Raw genomic sequence first — 19,135 nt, forward strand, 5'->3', positions numbered from 1 at the left:
CAAAACATCGCCACACAACGCCAGCTCTTCAGGAAGGTAGAAAAAGGCTTCCAAGAGCATTCCTTTGCCCTAGCTATCGCCCAGCAAAAGGTAGAGCTTCTAGAGGCCAAGGTTGCCAACACTGCTAGCAGGAAGAGGAAGACTGTTCAGTTGGACCCAAATACGAAGTTTGCGACAATCAAAGAGATACGGCAAGCCCAGATTGAGGCTGGCGAAGTTGAAAATGATTCAGATGAATCCAGCGCATCTGAATTACCCAGTGAGGCCGAAAGTTGCATTATTGTGGCTTCAAGAGGTAGTTGATAATTAATTGAATAAAGTGGTGGTGGTTGCGATGGCGTCAATTCATGGCGGTCGAAAAGCAGGGGTGGTCGAAAAGTGGGTGCTTTGACTTATTTCACTAGCTATGAAAGAGAACGATTATCGAGATACTCTTTTGGCCCAGAGTCCTCAAGATACAGATGCAACAGTGTTTTGTGGCATTGATCAATTTCAAGGAACTTGTTGTTCCTCGTAGGTCGCTTGTTGTCGGCTGCCAAAAGATGAATCATGTGTGACGAACAATCAGGGAGCGAACACGGTCGGTATTAATAGCTCCTATGACCTCCGCCCGCACGCGCTATGCCTCTTATGTCCCGTGGCTAATCAGCGGGGTCATCCTGGTTGATACGTTTGCGAGTAGCCGGTCCTCGTGACACTCAGAGAGTCTATAGTTAACTAGAAGAACTTGTTTTTGATAAACGACAAGCCAAGTCAAACTATCAATGGTTCATTAATCGATTTTATTGCTACTTTGACTTTGAGCGAGACTCGGCCATATGTCGTCAATGTATATGCAGCGTGTGCTCTGCTGAGCGAGCAGACAATTTCAATAAGTGTTGATTCCTATCTGGACTGATACTAGAGTACACATCGCCAGGCGAATAGTCAAATACCATCGACGAGAACAACACCGGTGGGAAAGATGGTAGGAACAAAGTGAAGAACCATGATTAGGACGCTACAGAGGATGATGGCTAAGGGGACGTAACAGTACGAATAAGGATTGAGTCCTTCATCAGCGAAACCATCGTGTAACATCACGTGGCATCTTGCAGTGAATAATTGATTGTCTGTACTACTGACCTATTTTCCACGGGCCACTACATGGCATACCTAAAGGTCTCCGATTGCTCGAAGTCCGTCTTATCCGTAAAATCAGGCCGTGCTCCAGGTAAGACGCTAAAGTTCTGTTGTTCAGCCCATTTCTGACGCCGTGAGTTTTCACGTCTGTACCAGGAAATCTGGCAGATCGGCACCACGATCATGAGAGCGTAGCAGACCACTAATTTGTTCAGATGAGATGAGCTCAAGTCAACGAAAAGCATGGGTCACCCACTCAACATTTTGAAAGCCATGTTGTATATCGGAGCCTCGCTCTCCAAAAAGAATTCTGTCGCATCATCAGTTGATCGGGTTCTTGTTCTCAATCTCCCGGGCTTACTTACGAGGACCTGCGATTAGACCAGCAGCCCAACCCGCAAACACAATTGCCGACGCAGTCGACTTCTTCGTGTTACCTGCGTAGTTTGATGCCATGAGACCCGCATTGAGCGTAAATGACATGCTGTGTCTGTGTTCGAGTTAAGTTGAGCGTCGCTTTCGATACCAGGATTAGGCTTACGTGTAAGTGAGATAGTAGCCCGCGAGTCGGCCGGCTCTATCTGAGTTTGGAAGTGCGTGGAGCAGAGAAGCCCCAATGAGAGGCGGCACTGAAACAAGTATTGACAGAAGAAGGCGAATGTTCTTCCGACGAGACGCGAGCCAAGAAAAGAAGAGGAAGAAGCCAAGCTGGATGGCAGCTGCGGGGCAGGTTGAAATCATTGTTGTAGCGATAGTAGAGAAACCAAAGCCTTTGACAATCTGGCTGGAGAACTGAAAGTTACGTCAATTTGGATTCCAGAATGAGGGTCATTGAGCTTGAGATCTTACCTGGCTAGCAAAGGTCGATGGCATGGTGTTTCCCCTAAGCAACGTGAGGGTGTCAGAAACTCAACTTGACGCCAGTCAATAAGTAGAGGTGCACCGAGACTACTCACATTGCTGTGGCAAAAGAAAACACCGTCTGCGGGTCTCTCAGAGCCTCCCAAAATTGATCCCACTTCCATTGGTTGTTAGATGTGACAGTCTGGTTTTCTCTTACTCGCTCGATGGCTACTTTCCTTTCCCTCTCACTCAGCCACCTTGCATTGGCTTGATGGTCAGGCATGAAGTACATGAGAATAAGCGAAAATGCAAAGCTCAAGGAACCAAAAAAGAGAAAGAAAATCTTCCATGTTGCGATCGACCCATGGACTAGAAGCGAGCAGTCAGCTTAGATGCATGCCGTACAGATGCAGGGGCAACTGACTTGTGCCCAAGGCGTAACTCAAGATTCCTCCGAGGAAATTTCCGACCTGTATTATTAGTCCTTGTGTCTTGAAACTTATGGTTTCCAACTGACTGGTGTGCCTCCCAACCAAAATGCAGTTCTGAATGCCTGCTCCGGTCGTGTCCACCAATTGCTAGTGATGATGACGAAGACTGGCCCGATGATTGACTCCATGAGACCCAAGAAAAACCGAACAGTCATGATTCCCGCCAAATTGAAGCAAAGAGCTGTATTCCATTGACCATCAGCACATGATATACCCAAAAAGGATAGATCGGGAATCATTCTTACGGGTCAAGAGAACGATTATAGACCAGATGCACACAGCGTCGGAGACGAACTTGCCAACATGCTGGGGCCAACGATGCACAATCTTGGACCACATCATGGATCCGAACATGTAACTTATGTAAAAGATGCTGGAAACAATGTAAGCCAAATGCGATCGTCCAGTTACGAGGACTTTACAGCACCAACCTCCCCAGCCAGCTGTAGTCGGTGCCTTCCAGCTTCAGTGCCTCCTTTATTCCGAAGATGGAGGCGTAATTGAGAAGCGTCTTGTCAAGAAACTGTCATGACGAAATCAGCTCATTGTCGCAGGATTAGATGCTCCAGAATGGGCGTACAGAAAAGACGTAGCAGAGACCCATCAGGGGAAGCATGATCCGGTCAATTTTTCTCTTCGCGTGCTTGTTCTCCTCTTCCGTGATGTTTGTCAACTCGGAGATTCCGTACACCTTCATATTAGAAGATTGACCATTTGCGATATCAATTTCGACATGGCTGCCGGATTGATCCTTGTCTTTTGCGTGGGGTTGATGGTCGTGGATATGGGCAGACATCTTGAACAACAGAAGATTGTTAGGGAACGCCAAGATTCGAACGGCCCTTCCATTCAGTCTGGGGAGATCATCTTTAAGAAATGTCTTCCCTGGTACTTTAACCTGTAGAGACTCCGAGGTAACGGAGTCCGACTCAATCGGCAATCTCTGGTGGGTCTAATTCATTGGCTGTGATGATGACCGACTATGTCGGAACTTGTGTCATGTGACACTATCGGCCGCTTGTATAAGTCGTCTGTCAAGGGATCTTGTCGGCGGCAAGACGCGATGCATAGCGACATATACGCCGAAGGACATATAAGATAATTCAGATAGCTCTACTGGCTTCTGGTTTGAAACCCTCTGACAAACAGCCAGGTCTGCGATCTTTTCAGCTTCCTCCGACACGTCATGTTGGCCACTAAGACTGACCAGCCAGTGGCTGAGGCCATCGTTGGGTTGCCGAAAATCAAGTTTCTTCCCGAAACGGTGACTTCTCACGCCGTTATTGTTGAGCCATACCATGTGGATCTTCTCGGAGAGTATAACTATACGAGTCGCGAATATCTCATGAGCGGCACTGCGGCTGGCGAGTCGTACTGCACCCGCCTGCTTCTCCGCTGCCCAGCAAGCAACTCCGACTTCACCGGCTTACTTCACACTTGTGGGATGGAACCAGTATCTGGAGACATATTAATCGTTGGTTGATGCGTAACGGTAAGCTACCTGAATCCTGCTGTTTTTGGCACCGCTGACGGCTTCCGAGGCCATGCTTGGCTAGAGGTCGACCCTCAAGCTCCTTCGGCCCTCGGCAACATCAAGCGTGAAAATCCTTCGCGTTACAAGGACATGCACTTCGTTCCGAGCCCCTTGTCAGACGAGTTTCGGGAAATGATTCCTTTCGTGGCGTCTGCTACCAAAGAGTCGCTCCGAGATGCGTACGACACATTCAAAGCTCAATGGTGGCCAGCAACGACACAATCGCCCGGAATCATAACCCAAGCCTCTCATGCACTTCGCTCGGGTGACCTGGGTTTGACGGCTACTCGTGTAGTGTTGACCGGACTATCACAGACCGGGGGGCTCACCAGACGCTTCATCACTCATTCCTCTAACTTGCGTCTACCCGACGGGAACCTGCCGTTCGATGCGTTCATTCCTTGTCAGTCAGGCGGCAGCGCCCTTCCTGATGTCCCCGGCGCAAAGATCATTGAGCTCCTAGGCGAGGCAGAGTTCCTCTCGGTGAGACTACCTTGCGGAGTAAGCGGGCAAATGAGAGGCACGAAGCATCGGAGACCTGACAGCGACGCATTCCGACTGTATGAAGTGGCCGGCATGGCCCATAGGGAATCAAGATATGCGTCTGATCGCGAGCTCGAGCGCTGGTCTGTTGCTGAACTTCACGGTGCGAATTGGAGCACCTTTGCGAATTCTTTCATTTACCATGCTATCTTTGATATGATCGAGAAATGGACTGGTGAGGTCGCCATTCCCCCGCCACCAAGCTCGACTATATACACAATTGAAGATAGCGACGAAATCTTGCGGGATGAGCATGGCAATGCTGTTGGGGGCGTTCGGACGGTGCACATGGAAGCGCCGCTTGCCAGAGTCGTCGCGGCGACCCCGAAAGGGAGACCAAATTGGTACTGGGGTAAGTCATTCGCACGGTCGTTTCTAAAAAGTCGCTCGACTTAATCTGATTGAAATAGGTTCTGAATGGCCGTTTGGTGAGAAGAAGCTTCGAAACTTGTATGGATCTGTAGGAAACTATCAATCAGTTGCAGGACGTGCTATCAATGAACAGGTGAAGTCAGGGTTCCTTCTACCTGAGGATGCAGAGATACTACGTCGGGAAGTGGTTGAGAACGTCGATTTCTAAGTATGGTTATCTACTACACGGTCTTTGTAAACAGCTTTAACCAAGGCAATTCCATCAATCCCATAGAAACCCGCCGTCCCGCCTCCACAGACCAGCTGGATCATATCGCTTCTGCACATCCCGCAAGAACTTTTGACTCTCCTGGCCGTAGCTCGCCTGCACAGGTTGATTCAGCAGTGCATAGTTCATGTACCTTGGGTTCGTCCGATAGAAGTCTGCGTTCTTGACGGCTGCAGATCCAGTAACAGCATTCGAACTGAGCACGCCGGGGGCAAAGGTCGTCGCCATCGAATCACCCTCCTTGCTCATTTCTTCGGCGAACCCGAACATCTTCGCGTCGTCTTTCGCCTCTCCCCATGCGAGTGAGTAGTCGATCCACGCAGTGTCGCCAGCGTCTGGCTCGAGACCCATCACATTTTTGACGCCCGTCACATTCTCGCCCGCGCTCATGACGCGGGCGGGAACTGGGACGAGTGCCATGGAGAAGAGCAGACCTACGTCCCCGGCCGCCGTGGCGTTGGCTTTGTCACGGAAATTCTGCCAGTGCTTGAGGTAAAGGCTACCCCCATGCGGCGCCTCAAGGTTCGGGAACGTGTGGCCACCGATCAGCCAGCGCTTGAGAGGCAGATTTCCATTGTTGTTTGATGCAATGAGGGCCGAATAACTCTGTGCGGTGGTGCTGTCTGCCATAGGCTTGGCCGCGTAGAAAGGGGCGAAGGGGCTGGTGTCCCCAGCAGGTGGAGAGGGGCCGTTGTAAAAGACGTACACGTTGAGGAAGGACAACTGTGGATTTGCGCCGCCTCCCATGCTGAGGTAGATGTGTGAATTGGGGTCGTACTTCGCACTGAAGGTCTGCGTAGCGTTGAAGACCTCTTCAGCTTTGTCGATGGAGAAGGACAGAATGCCGCCCCATATCTGCGACTCGAGAGGATAGGTCTTGAGAGTGAAGCGCGTCACAATGCCAAATTGGTTACCGCCGCCCTTGAGTGCGCGGAAGAGGTCAGGCTCGGACGTTTGATTGACGTTGGCGATAGTTCCGTCGGCAAGAACAACCTCATAGTTGAGGACGTTGTCGCATGCGAGTCCGTGTAACCCGCTGAAGTAGCTGAGACCGCCTCCGACGAGAAGGCCGCCAACACCGATTGCTGAGAACCGGCCCCCTATGACTGTCACCTTCTCGGCTTCCAATGTTTTGTACACATCCACCCAACGTGCACCGGTTCCCACGACAGCATGGCCTTTGTCGGCCACATTTTGGGTCCCGTTGATCAAGTCAAGCGAGATAAGGACGCCACCGTCGGTGTTTGACCAACCCGGCGATGAGCCATGACCTCCGCTCTTGATGGCTAGTCGGACATCTTTGCCGGAGGAAGACAGTATCTTGACGATGGATGCCACCTGCTGTGCGTCTTTGGGACGAGTGATGCAAATCGGGCTCAGGCTGCCGGCAGTTTGGCTCCAGTAGTTATCTTTGATAGCTTGGTATCCGGTTGTGTTCGGCGCCAGGAACGCCTCGGCTGGTAACGTCGCAGCAAGAGCCGAACAAACATCACCAGCGGTCGAGGAGGCAACGCCTTCTACTGCGAGCAGTACTGACATTATGAAGCCTAACAGTAATGTGTGGCGCATTTGTTGGGCCAGGGTGCTCCACATCATCCCACACATTGACGTTGGACAAACAATGATGTGAGGTCCAAATGAAGCGAAGAAGAAGTAGAGATCAGAACAGTGTTGAACGGCGAATCCCCCGCATTTTAAACGTCTCCCACCGGGTTGCACGCGCACAAGAGTTGAGCTAAGGTAACCCGAGTGGCTCGGTCTAGCAATCAAACTCAATTCAACTACCGCAAGGGCACTGATCCGTAGACTCCGGTGCTTTCGTAGGCCGAGCAACCCGACCGGTTCGCATCTTCTCGAGTTTTGGCTTCCGAGGCCGACGAATACAAATGATCGTTCGCAAGCAGTCTTGGTTCCGAATCACTTCAAGCAAGCACGTTGGGTGGATACTGGATTGTTGTCTGTTCGAGGTGCCTCGTAAGATATCGAGTCGAGTAATGCTTAGTACTGTTGGGTGTGATGAACTCATGGATATTTCGTGCGCTATTTTTATTGGACACTGGTGCTAGAGTCATTCATTTCTGATTAAAAGCGCATGTATTTATGAAAGCCTGCGTGAAAATGTACGTTCATGCATATCCCACCGGCTGTTCTGCGCTACTTTACGCCAATGTGACGCTACGTCGGCAATTGAGACACTTCAACCGACAACTCGGAGAATTTTCACAACAAATGAATAAGAAATTGACAATAACTTAATGACTTGGTGACTAGTTCGGGTTTCGAATGTCCTTCATCGGCGGAAGTTGGAATCAGTACTACCTCAGTGGAAAGTCAAAGGAGCGCTTTCGTCCGCGAGCCTATTCTTAGTGGAACTGTTGAATAACATAGAGTAGTATTTTGCTATTGAACATAGGAAACCAGTCTATCAAAGAAACCCGCAAGAGATGAAACAAAACTAGAGCCTCTATATCATACAAAGCATGCCAAGGAAATCTAAACTTCTAGCTTGACACCAGTAAGCTTCAAGCTAAGCTCCCATAGCTTATTCTCTCCCTCCTCATCAAAAGCATGGGGCCCATATCCGTGATCAGCCATTGACATTGCAGTCTCAGCGGCTGCTGGACCACCCAGAGCGACGTCAAATAAATACTTCCCGCCCTTGCCCTCCCAGACGTCAGCAATCGCAGCCCAAGTAGGCGTCGCGGCGCCCTGCTCCGGCGTCTTAATGCCAGCTGCGACCGCCGGGTCTGACTGCCAAGTCTCAGCCTGCGCAGGGTCGATGTGCACGTGGAGAGGAGTCGTGCAGATTCCAGGCTGGACGCTCACGGAGTGCACTCCGCGGGGACCGTAGACGCGGTCGATGTAGTTGGACATCCAAATGTTGCCAGTCTTGGACTGGCCGTATGCGAGCCAAGGGTTGTACTCGCCCTTTGTGAAGTTGTAGTCGTCAAATCTGATGCAAGAGAACCTATGTCCTGAGGAGGTGATGGCTACGACGCGGGAGTTGAACTCAGGTGTGCTGCTGTTGATGAGGATCGGGAGAAGCAATGTGGTAAAGGTGAAGTGGGCCAGATGGTTGACGCCGAATTGTTCGTCGAAGCCATCCTTGGTCTTGGTTGGCTCAGGGACTGCCATGATGCCTGCGGAAAGAATTAGTATTTCTCAACGGCAATAGTGACTTTCAGTAATGGAACCTACCAGCGTTGTTGATAAGCACGTTGAGCTTCGTCGATCTGTCCAAGAAAGCCTGCGCAGCGTTCTTGACAGAGTCGAGGGAGCTCAAGTCCATGTCAATGGCCTCGAACTTTCCGTTACCCTTGGAAGACTTGGTGATGTCTTCAACGACACCCTTGGCCTTCGCTGAGTCTCGAGCCGTGATGTAGACGTCGGCCCCGGCAGTGTGGAGCGCTCGAGCAGTCTCAAGACCGAGTCCGGAAGTGCCTCCGGTAATGAGGACGACCCGGCCCGTCCATTCGTTGCCGAGCTTGCTATCCTCAATGACTTGAAGTGCGGTGGGGCGGGCATCTCCAGGGCCCTTGGGGTTGGCGAAGAGATCAGCGTAGGGGTGGAAGGCGTCCATGTCAAAGATTTATGATGCGACTCTTGATATAAGATTTCATCAATTGCTTTATAGTGATTTGAAAACTGTGATTGCTGGGGAGTTTGCTGGTATGAATGTGTGAAGAGTGTGTTGATGATCTGTTTTTCAAGACACGATGCAGAGAATTCAGACTTCTTTTATATCTTTGAGATTTCCTTTTCCTTCCCTTAACTCCATTCGAATTTTTAAACAACTGCATGTCATGCATGCTGAATTTTCCGTATTCTGCATCCCCAATTGCCCGCTCATGGCTATCGTTGATACCACGTCGCCGCGATGCCCTCACAATTTCCGCCCAAAAATGCGGGGAAAGCGGCTTTTCTCAAGCCAAAGGCGTACTGAAATGTCCGCCCAGGAGCTCCCAATTGTCCGCTCCAACTTTCTTGGATAGGGCAATCGACAGGGCTTAGCGGAACGAGCCTGGGAGGCGTCGCTAGTCCCGATCCTTCGAGGGACTTTTGAGCTTATGTCCGATTCAGGCACCACCGAATGCGCTTTTCAGCAGCAGGCAACACGGAAATAGTGGAGGAAACACAACGGCTTTGAGGTTGCGCCGATAAAGATGCCACACGTGGTTGGCGGCCCGGCGACGGCCGCTTTTTCTGCATGTCAGACTGAGGTTTCGCAAAGCTCGCTCTCTCATTATCCCGCATTCGCTGTGGCCGTTTGACGTGAAGCGGAAGAGTTTGCCCGATGCTCGTCTCATTTATCTCATAAGCGGTGCCAAAAGCATGAGCGGACGTAGCAGCGGACCTCGCACCACACCTTCACTTCACTCCAATCCCTAAGCCCAGGAGGGCAAGCCATACTGCCTGCCGGTAAATTTCTCTTTTCCCCCTGTCGCAACTATGTCATCTTCCCTTTCCGAGACAAATGTCCACTCGGATGGCCCTACGGAACGGGCACCTCAATCATGCCGTCAATGCAGGTAAGTCTTCACAAGGCTGCTAGATGAGCCATCCACGAACGCCTAACGTTTATGCCTGCTCAGGCGCCTCAAGAGGAAGTGCCCGAAAGATCTTCCCTCCTGTGCTCTAGTATGTCTTTGAAGTGGTTCATCAGCTATTGTCGATGCTGATGATACTTTCTTAAAGTGCGTTCGGCTCGGAAAGAAGTGCCAGTACCCAGCCGGCCGCAAGGCCTATGGCTCGCCACAGGAAGATTTGGAAGATATGCAGTTCACATCAATGTCAACACCAACCTCGGCGTCTGAAGTTTCAACATTTGTAGCTCCATCTGCTTCCAACTTTCCGACTGCATTCTTCCTCGATGCAGACTTGTTCCAGCCGATCTCTCACGACGCCTTGCGCTGCACATCGGAAGTGCCCCCGTACATCTCCGAGCTTCTTGGTCCCAACATGATGGCTATCTGTGAAGCGTACTTCGGCTCTGTTGACCTCTGGTTTCCATTCGTCAGTAGAAAGAAGGTGAGGCAAGACCTAGAAGCAGGTGTCACGGCGGAATTGGCCCTACTCCTGCTCTGCATGAAACTTGTATCGGGATCTACCCCAGCTGATAATATGCATCAATCCGCTGCTGAATTAGCTGTCTATCAAGCTGCTCGGAGATTTGCAAATGCGTTGGAAGTCATCATTCCAACATCTATGCGTCTTTTCCAGTCTCTCGTGCTCATAGCTCTCTACGAGATTGGCCACGGCATATGTCCCACCGCCTACCTTACGATTAGTCTTGCTGCACGGCTCGGCCTTTTGAGAGGGGTGCATGATCGTAACAATGCCACGCAACTCTTCCAGATTCCTCCAACTTGGACTCACTGGGAAGAGGAGCGAAGGACATGGTGGGCAACTTCCATATTAGAGCGGTATGTTTATCGGACAAATTCAGAGCCCTGGAATTTTCGCAGAGCAGAAACAAACAGTTATAGGCAACTAACTCGTGATAGTTACATAAACCTTGGCCCCACAGGATTTCCCCTTGCTACCCCCGAGCCTGTTCAAGGCGAATTACTGCCTATATCGGACACGGAATGGTTCCGCGGGTCAATAGGAACAAGCCAACCGCTTTACACGACAGGCTTCTCAACCGACTCGGAGATCGGCCCTTTTGCGCGAACTTGTCAGGCTTCCCACATACTCGGCCGAGTGCTTGCGCATAGAAACTCTCGAAAAGACTCCGTGATTCAGAAGGAAACTCTGGATCAAGCACTCCAGCTGGAGGCAACGCTGGGCGCTCTCGATTCTCACCTTTCTCAGTCAACGGACGGCGGGTCGGCGATTGTCGACCTAGCTCTCTGTACAGTCGCACGGCTGACTTTGTATCATGGCTACGCATGCATCCAACCCGGCGCCAGAGGGGAGAGACTACCAGAGGAAAGCGACATGCAAAATGCTTCGATACGCGGGTTGAAGCAAATCATTTCAACACGCGGCCCAATGATCGCCACCTTTGTCATTCAGCAGGCGGCAATTGACATCAACAGTCTGAGCCCACTTGTGATCCAAGTGCTTTACGACATTGCAACTGAGTGCCAGTGGTTTGTCCGCGAGGGCGATGTTGCCGATGGCGCAGACACGACTCTGCAATTGGCTATGGAAGCTTTGATACTGCTTTCGCAGCGGTGGACGGTAGCAGGTGCGTATCGCTTTCGTCAAAAGTAACATTCGCGTAGCTGACAGCCAAAAGTTCAATGTCTCAATCTCTTAAATAGTTCGAGCGGACATTAATGCGATCTACTATGCCAAGACGGCCAAGAAATGCCATCAGCCTTTGTTTTGCTTCTTTTCACGTCAAAGAACTTTAGTTGTTTTCTCTTAACCTCTTGGCATGGGCCCCCCAGTGAACCTTCAGCAGTGATTGAGTCGTGTGTTGAAGAAAGTTACCGATCGACCACACCACTACGAATTTGAAACAATGGCAACTTAAACCCAGATCTTTGGGATCGGAATATATGCCAAGGAAACCCTAGATTGAGTTTGCACCGACAGTTGGACTTGCAGGGTTCCTTGGCTGCGGGCGTTCGTCTGATGAGGTTGCATTTGAGAAGAGTGTAGCGCTTCAACCTCAATTGGTCTTCAACCTCACTTCAACTTTTGGTACGCTCAATCGATTGCAACGTTCATGACCTATACTGCACGTTAGCTTGACCAAAAAAATCCCATATGACGCGGTCGCGATTGCAGTGTGAGTAGCTCACCGAGAAATGGTACATCAGTCTTGAGTCTCAGAGTTGAGTTGATTGGGGCCGCTTCAACACATTGATGCAGGAAATTCACCAACACCACGTATTTTCCCCTCAGCGGCATGGAGCATGAGTCAACTGAACAGATAAGCCAACTCTTGTTGCCGGGACAGAGTGGGAAAGTTGGCATCCCGATTCGGCGAACGTTGTGTTGATCACAACGGAAGGTGGGCAACGCGGCCGAAGTGTTTCGGTGGCCCGGGCTCCGGAGTTGTCCAGCGGAACTCTCCTTCGGAGGATATGTCAATATCTCGGGGAGCGGGCCCGGGGAAACAAACGTGTGAAAGGTCCATCACGGATCTCAACCGATCACCTGCATTCGACTGAGTCGAGTGAACTTGACAGAATGCCACAATTTTAACTTCCAGTGCAACATCTCCCGTGATGGAGCAGGCGGGCTCTTCGGTAAACTCTGTTGATTGTTTCCCACGTGAGCGGGATGCTTGCACTGCTCCAAAAGTGGTCGGTGCTGACCTCATCCAAATTGCATACTGACTCAGCGTCGTGAGGGAGTCCTTGAACGCTCCACATGCTGAGTTTCGTTCAACGTTCAACGAGCAAAAAGGCCATTATTCGTGTAAGTGTGGCTCGAAAATGGTGCGTCGTGGGTTATATATCTGTGAGGTTGCGGATGAACGGAGGTTGTTAGTTGTTGAAGGCTAGTTGCGCTTCGAAACTTGGAATCGGGAGATTGGGCGTACCAAGTTTTGGCGACAATAGTGCCGCGGAGGCATCCAAAAGGGCCCACTCAACCCTTGAGAGGCCGCGAGTCGGTCAGCACTTGAATATCGATGACACACGACGTGGTCACTGATATTTTACAGCCCAACGGGGCTGTAGGGGCTGACGACGACCCTCTTCACGTGTCGCCGAGAGAGCCTAGACGTCGCCGAGGTGTTCATGGGCATTTACGATTGTCTATGAAAGCTCGCCGAAACTCTCATGACACTGACAGGGGCAGTGAGCATCAGGTGAGCATTCAGCAGCTGCATTCGGGACGTGCCATCCCGCAAAACTGACTCGCCAGAGATCTCCTGAGTTGAAGAATTCGGCTCCGACTGGCCCCAAATATTACCATGTTCAGAATTTGGGAACGTTTGGAATTGGCGGGGCTGGTTTCTAGACAACGCATACGAATAATATTACAGCTACCGCCGTTACCAAGCTTTGTGGTCGAAAGGTGGCTTGGCGGAGGTTCGAGGCGTGTTGACTCAATTAACTTATATTGAATCTCGGGGTTGACTACCGATTGTAAACTTCAATGCACGAGACGATAGGCATGATGAGTCGTCAACCAGTTGACGGATCCGAGAACCCGCATCCGAATACGCAAATGAGCTGGGGATAAGAATTCAGGTGAGGCAGCAATCACATGAGGTAGTATGCAACATGGAGTCGGCTAGTCAGCAAGTCGTGAAGACATCGGGCCGCGAGGTTGCAAGCCGACTGGCAGTTGCAATAGGGTATCTGACTCAAGACTATGCAAACACATTCAATAATGGCTAAGTGTCTTGTGACCAAGTCTCGTGACTGAGTCAATAGAACGCAAGGCAATTAAGCTTACTTGATCAACATCAAAAGAGACTATGCAGATGAAGACTTTTTATCCCATGGACACTTGAACAATCGAATAAGCATTGAACTCAAGTAGGCATTCACTTGTGTAAAGGCAGTCATTGATCTTAACATAGCATGTTGCTAGTCTACTCCAGTTCTATCCCCAAAGTCTAACAGTACACAAAACCAGGAAACAAACATAACTCGCGTGATAACAGATGCAGAGGGTGGTATAAGAGGACAATGTGTATTGACATTAACTCGTGTGTGGCAGTGTCCCGGGGGTTTGTAAGAGGAGACCTCTAAAGCTCCTTTCCGTTCCAGACGTCCCTGAGGGGTAATGGCTACTCGCAAAGTTCGCAAAGTTCACAAACATGACTCTCGCCAGGTCTCGTCTACGAGGCGCTCTCAATGGCGATGTCGTCGGTCCATATCGATTAACGCGCACGCGCTTAGTTGTGGGAACCCTCGCCGATGCAGAAGGGGACGGGGTAGGTGGTGCTGTTGCAAAGGCGGATGACACCCTTGACCCAGTTGAGGTTGCCGTAGGACTGGTCGGTGTAGGTGTCGGAGGTGAAGGGGGTGTAGCTGGGGGAGTCGGTGCAGCCCTCGAGGATGTTGCCCGTGATGCGGCGGACCTGGGGCTGGGAGACGACGAGACCGAACTGTCCCTCGGGAACAGTGAAACGGAGGTTCTGAGACTCGGTGGAGGTCCAGGTCTTGGTGTAGGAGACGGAGAGAGAGACACCGAGGGCGATCTTGGGGATGGTGTAGGACAGGCCGGCAGTGACGCCGACGGAGTTGGCAAGGGAGTAGCCCTTGTCGACAGAGACAGCGACATCGTTGCCGACAGAGTTGACGACGGGAGACATGGGGACGTCCCAGTTGAGGAAGGTGTCGTCGGTGAGGATCTGGAACTCGGTGGATTCCTCGCAGCCGCGGCGCTTGAGGCTGGGCTCAGGGGCAGAGGCGACGCGAGCTCTGGGGGCAATCTGGAGGTCACGGGCCTTGATGGCTTCGTACTCGTAGTCCTTCATGACGGTGTAGGAGTCATCCTCGCCAACAACGACGACGTCATCGTAGTTGAGGGCGACGGGCTCCGGGGCGGCGGCAGCAACGCCGAGGATGGCGGAGAGGGCGATGATGGAGAAGCGCATTTTGAGGGTTTGAAAAGAGTGTAAATGGGTCTCTTGCAAAGGAGTGTCTTTGAGAAGTAAAGAGTGAAGGTTGATGTGGGAAAAGAGTGTGGGGGACGAATGGTAACGGAGAATGGACTGGCCTTTCAAGGTGATGATTCCGAGACTGTGGGTGGGAGTCGGCTGTCTTTATACAACAGGGAGATGTTGCATCTCGACGGCGGCTGTGAAGGGACATCCCCAGTCTGAGAACCTTTAGACTATCGGATGTCTGTTCGTTGCTCGACAAGCCGCAGCCTGGCCGTTGCGCTCGAATGTTTCCACTGCCACATTGTCCCTTGTCCTGGCATAGACGGTGAAGCGCACATCCGCGCGCGAGATAGTCGGCCGACAGACAGTCGAGCACAAGCCAAGCGCAAGTCCGGGGATGCCGGTGCAGGAGACGCACCTGTGATCACATCGACGGGGTCAGCTTGCCAGGTGCTTTCCAGGGCGGAATGTCATCCAACTCCCTAATGGGGAGAAGAGATAATATCGGCTTCATACTATGACTGAGGCAGGTCCAACTGCAGTACGACTTTCCAATGACTCGAGAGCTGCAAACCGGAGATCGGTGCGGTCCCGGCAGTGGGGGGAGGCGCGGATGGATATCAGATGGCATTCAATAGCACGAACACGAACAAGGCAATACTGGGGTCTCCCAGTTTCACATTTAGAATCGTCCAACCAGATCCGGGCTAAGAAGGGAGCTCAAGGTGTGCAGAGCGTGGAGTTTTGCGGCTCTGAGGTCGTTTCTGCCCAATTGACTTTCGGGAAGGTTACCGAGTCATGACAACCTCACTCCGGCCCCGGCTCACCGTTTCATGCGACATCATCCATGCCCCTGCAGTCCCCAATGAGGCAAGAGATTATTTACTCATGCAATCCTGGGCCCCCTGCTGACCCCGTCTTTCCCCCCCTGGACCAGGAAGCCCACCATGGTCCATCAGACGCGAATACTCCTCCATCAGCCCAGCTAGCTTGGAAATCACCAACACCGAAGCCCCAAAGGGCTGAACGATGCCCTGCTTCGCTTCTCGCCTCACGCTTAGCTTCCCCTTTAGGGCGCGCATAGAGTTTGATAACGGGAGCGAGGAGACTAGCCCACGATGCCATCAAGGGATTTCCAGCACCGCCCGGAGGGGCGCCGAGACGTGACATGGCATCCACCGGCGCGTCCGCAGTAGATGAAGATCAAACTCCCTGGACAGGCCACAGGGTCGTCGGACTCGGTGAAAGGGTCGCCGGACGTAATGGCGGTTCGGGTGGAGACCGCGCTCTGCGCACTGAGCAGTCGGATGACCTTTACCGCTCGTTGGAACTTGGCACGTCCTGGTCATCCGCGTGGTTGTGGTATGTGCAGTATCCGACGGGTGTGCGCATGGAGGTGTCCAGTTGTTTATCACAAAGTAGGCACTTGACTCGTACTGCACGTGGAAGTCATCCGTGGATATAAACCACCAGAGCCTCCGCCCCAGGATCATGATATCTCACTTCCAGCTCCATCCACGCCCACCACATTCTTTTCTTGTTCCGATCTAGTAATCAGAACCAACTCAGTTCATTCATTTCACCACCAACTCCGTTACAGTCACTACCTTCTCCAAACACATCCCACCCAACCACTATCAACGCCGCCAAAATGCAGTTCTCCATTGCCAAGGTTGCCTCCCTCTTCGTGCTCCTCTCCGTCGCGTAAGTCTCAGTTCAGTCTCGACATCAAACGAGCACCAGAGGCTAACAGACTCTTAGTTCTGCCGACTTGCACGACAACTGCGCCTGCCACAACGGCGACAGCTACAACTGGCGCATCACCACCAAGGCTTGCGAGCTCTACAGCTCCAAGAACTACGAGTGGGGCGTCGGCGTCTACGACGAGGCTTCTGGACGCGTTAGTTTTTCCCCTGCCTCCCCAGCCAGCCGCTCGCGGCTCGCCTATCCCATCAATCTCGCTAACCCGCTCGCTAGTGCGTCAAGAAGACCGACAACGACCAGATTGCCGGCAAGGAGTGGGAGGCTGCCTGCCGTGAGGTCGCCACCGGTGAGGGCTTCGCCTGCGCCGACGGCAAGGGTCTCTACTGCAAGGCCGACTCCGACTCCGTCCGCGGCCGCTGCTAAGCGTCTCGTGGAGATGCTGGGGTCCAGATCACCACAGGGCTTGTTTTTGGACTAGTCCTGCCTTTTCCCTTTGAACAACATACCACACACGAAGCGAACCGGCCGAAGCCTGTCCGTAAGGCTGGCTGGGAACATTCATCATTGCTCCACCCACATCCTTAGCCGGCTCTCTGGATCGTGGTGCCTAGGAGATCTTCAGAGAAATGGCATCTTGACCAGGAAGTGGCTTTTGACAAATCGTTAGCGGAATTTGGTCCGTTTAGTTACGAAATTCTAGGCGTTGTTGGTGTTCGTATCATATACCTGTACTGTGGTGTCTCGTGTATTGTCTATTTGTTCGCAGTTTGTCCCATAGATGACTATAGACTTGCATTGTGTCCAGCATAATTCTCTACCGTGCTCTATTTTAATTGCTGTGCCATCATGATTTGACTGTCATTATTGGTAGCGATGTATCTACCTCTTGTTCGACTCTGCTTATGACACCATCATTCCATCTCTCAATTATTTTTGAACTCGCTTTGATATGCACTCAATCACGTACAGCGGAACTTGTCGTCATCATGATGTTGTGTCATTGGTCCCTCTGCTACGATGCTTGGTTTTCAGCTTTCGTATCTTCACTTTCCATGACATGTCGGCCCCATTCCGCGACAGAAGATAATCTAGCTACTCTATCTCTATCAATCGACGATGATGTGATCACAAGGTTGTGTCGTTGATTTTCAGCTTTCGTATCGTCTGTTTGCACATATTGCTGCCCCATGTCATGCGATATAGGGCAATATAGTTGCTCCGTAACTCGAGTCGAGCGACTCGACAGTGATGCGACAACGTGATGGTGGTTGGTGCACGCTAAGTTCGGCAATGCTACGGCGGAACGCACACCAATTCGGCCTGAGTCCGATGCCACCACTTTACTCCAGACCGGCTCACGATAGTGAGGTGCCCCGCATCAAACAAGCTCACGAACTGTTTAAGTCTAAAGACATTCGTGCCCAGACGAAAACAAGAGTCATGAATCGCATTTATCGTATTTGTCACAGCCGCTACATGACCGGATTTGACGCTCAAATCCCCGTCCCTGTGAGAGAGCACGTTTTCCGCATGTGCACCTGTATGGGCGCCCTCCGCGCCGGGTTACGTGTCAGATCATCTTCATAAATGAATCTATATGATGTGCGATAAGATAAACAAGTTGGCTCTGGGCATCTTCGCTAGCCTCACTTTAGCCTAGACTGTCATGTTCACGTGGAGCAAAGCTGCTACATCCCACCGGGAAGGTTATTTTCGTTTATGAGACCATTCAGCCCAGAAAGATCTTCCATGTTAGCGAAGAGATAGCGGCCGATAGCCGCGCTGTCAAGCAAGCATCGTGTCTATTCATAGGGCTTTTCCGTCTGATGTTGCGATGTAGGGTTGGTTAGCGGGCATTCTGGAAGGAATGTCGTGATACTGATTCTCCATCGCGAGAGATCTCCTTCCGTTGAAGTTCCGCACTTCAGTGGAGATGACGGAGAAGAGCTATCCTAACTGGGAACCTCTTATCCTCTTTCAGCGAAACCCTAATTAAGGGGGTTCCTTCGGTTGCAACCGTGCTCCAGCCACGATGGGGCCATCATGGGGCCCTGTCGAGTGACCCTGAAGTGTCCCTGTTCAGCTCCACGAAGCTCCGACCAGGGCTGCCTTGGCACGAGACAGCTTGCTCTGTGTGGACTCAGCTTGCAGAAGTGCATTGGAACCATTGTTCCAGATTTAATTATTTTTACCTTGATGTCGAGCCCCTCTAACCTGAAAATCTGTGATTCTTTCGCCATGATACCCGCCAAAATGCGGTCATGATGATTTCATCTATCATGGTCGGCATTCTCGGCGAGAAATTTCCCAAGCCAATGAGATCTTCCAAGTGATGCAACGTGTGGTGTCGTTCACACGACCTCATGGACCTCGTGACTTGGTAGGCTGTGGTAGTTAATATACTGGCACCCGAGGATTTGTACGAGCATTAACAGCAATGCTATGGGCATCTGTATTTCCCGATACTGGCATTCCCTGACTTGTGGTTACCATTGCGGCGGAAACATGGAGACAAACACCAATATTCACAAAGTGTTTTAATAACATAAGGCGTGGTCTTTGCGTCTCGCCGGGCATTACTCGTAATCCGTCAAAGCTCGGGGTTTGGGCAGAAAGAGGATAATCTTCCACGTGCAGCGGGGCGGTGCCGACGAGGGGGACCCCCGGACACGTTGACCCACCGGGATTGCGGACCGGTCGGCGCACGGAAAAGGTCCGAGCCCCCGGAAACCCGC

General features: G+C 51.6%; 4 protein-coding genes across 4 annotated transcripts; 1 reads left to right on the forward strand and 3 right to left on the reverse strand.

Moving 5' to 3' along the window:
• Positions 1-5,167: 5,167 nt before the first annotated feature.
• On the reverse strand, positions 5,168-6,712 carry COL26b_010746 (uncharacterized protein; the record flags this gene model as incomplete). The annotated part of the gene is made up of 1 exon (XM_053183434.1): positions 5,168-6,712. The coding sequence occupies one exon, from the start codon at positions 6,710-6,712 to the stop codon at positions 5,168-5,170; it is 1,545 nt and encodes a 514-aa protein (XP_053032585.1).
• Positions 6,713-7,666: 954 nt separating this feature from the next.
• On the reverse strand, positions 7,667-8,753 carry COL26b_010747 (uncharacterized protein; the record flags this gene model as incomplete). The annotated part of the gene is made up of 2 exons (XM_053183435.1): positions 7,667-8,313; positions 8,372-8,753. 2 exons carry the CDS (start codon positions 8,751-8,753, stop codon positions 7,667-7,669), a joined length of 1,029 nt encoding a protein of 342 aa, XP_053032586.1.
• A 5,229-nt stretch (positions 8,754-13,982) lies between these two features.
• Positions 13,983-14,687, reverse strand: COL26b_010748 (uncharacterized protein; the record flags this gene model as incomplete). Its single annotated transcript, XM_053183436.1, has 1 exon — positions 13,983-14,687. The coding sequence occupies one exon, from the start codon at positions 14,685-14,687 to the stop codon at positions 13,983-13,985; it is 705 nt and encodes a 234-aa protein (XP_053032587.1).
• A 1,660-nt stretch (positions 14,688-16,347) lies between these two features.
• Positions 16,348-16,823, forward strand: COL26b_010749 (uncharacterized protein; the record flags this gene model as incomplete). Its single annotated transcript, XM_053183437.1, has 3 exons — positions 16,348-16,400; positions 16,458-16,596; positions 16,674-16,823. The coding sequence occupies 3 exons, from the start codon at positions 16,348-16,350 to the stop codon at positions 16,821-16,823; spliced, it is 342 nt and encodes a 113-aa protein (XP_053032588.1).
• Between the last annotated feature and the right edge of the window lie 2,312 nt (positions 16,824-19,135).

Source organism: Colletotrichum chrysophilum, assembly GCF_026319265.1.
Source record: "Colletotrichum chrysophilum strain AFK26 chromosome Unknown scaffold_120, whole genome shotgun sequence".
Taxonomy (NCBI): Eukaryota; Fungi; Ascomycota; class Sordariomycetes; order Glomerellales; family Glomerellaceae; genus Colletotrichum; species Colletotrichum chrysophilum.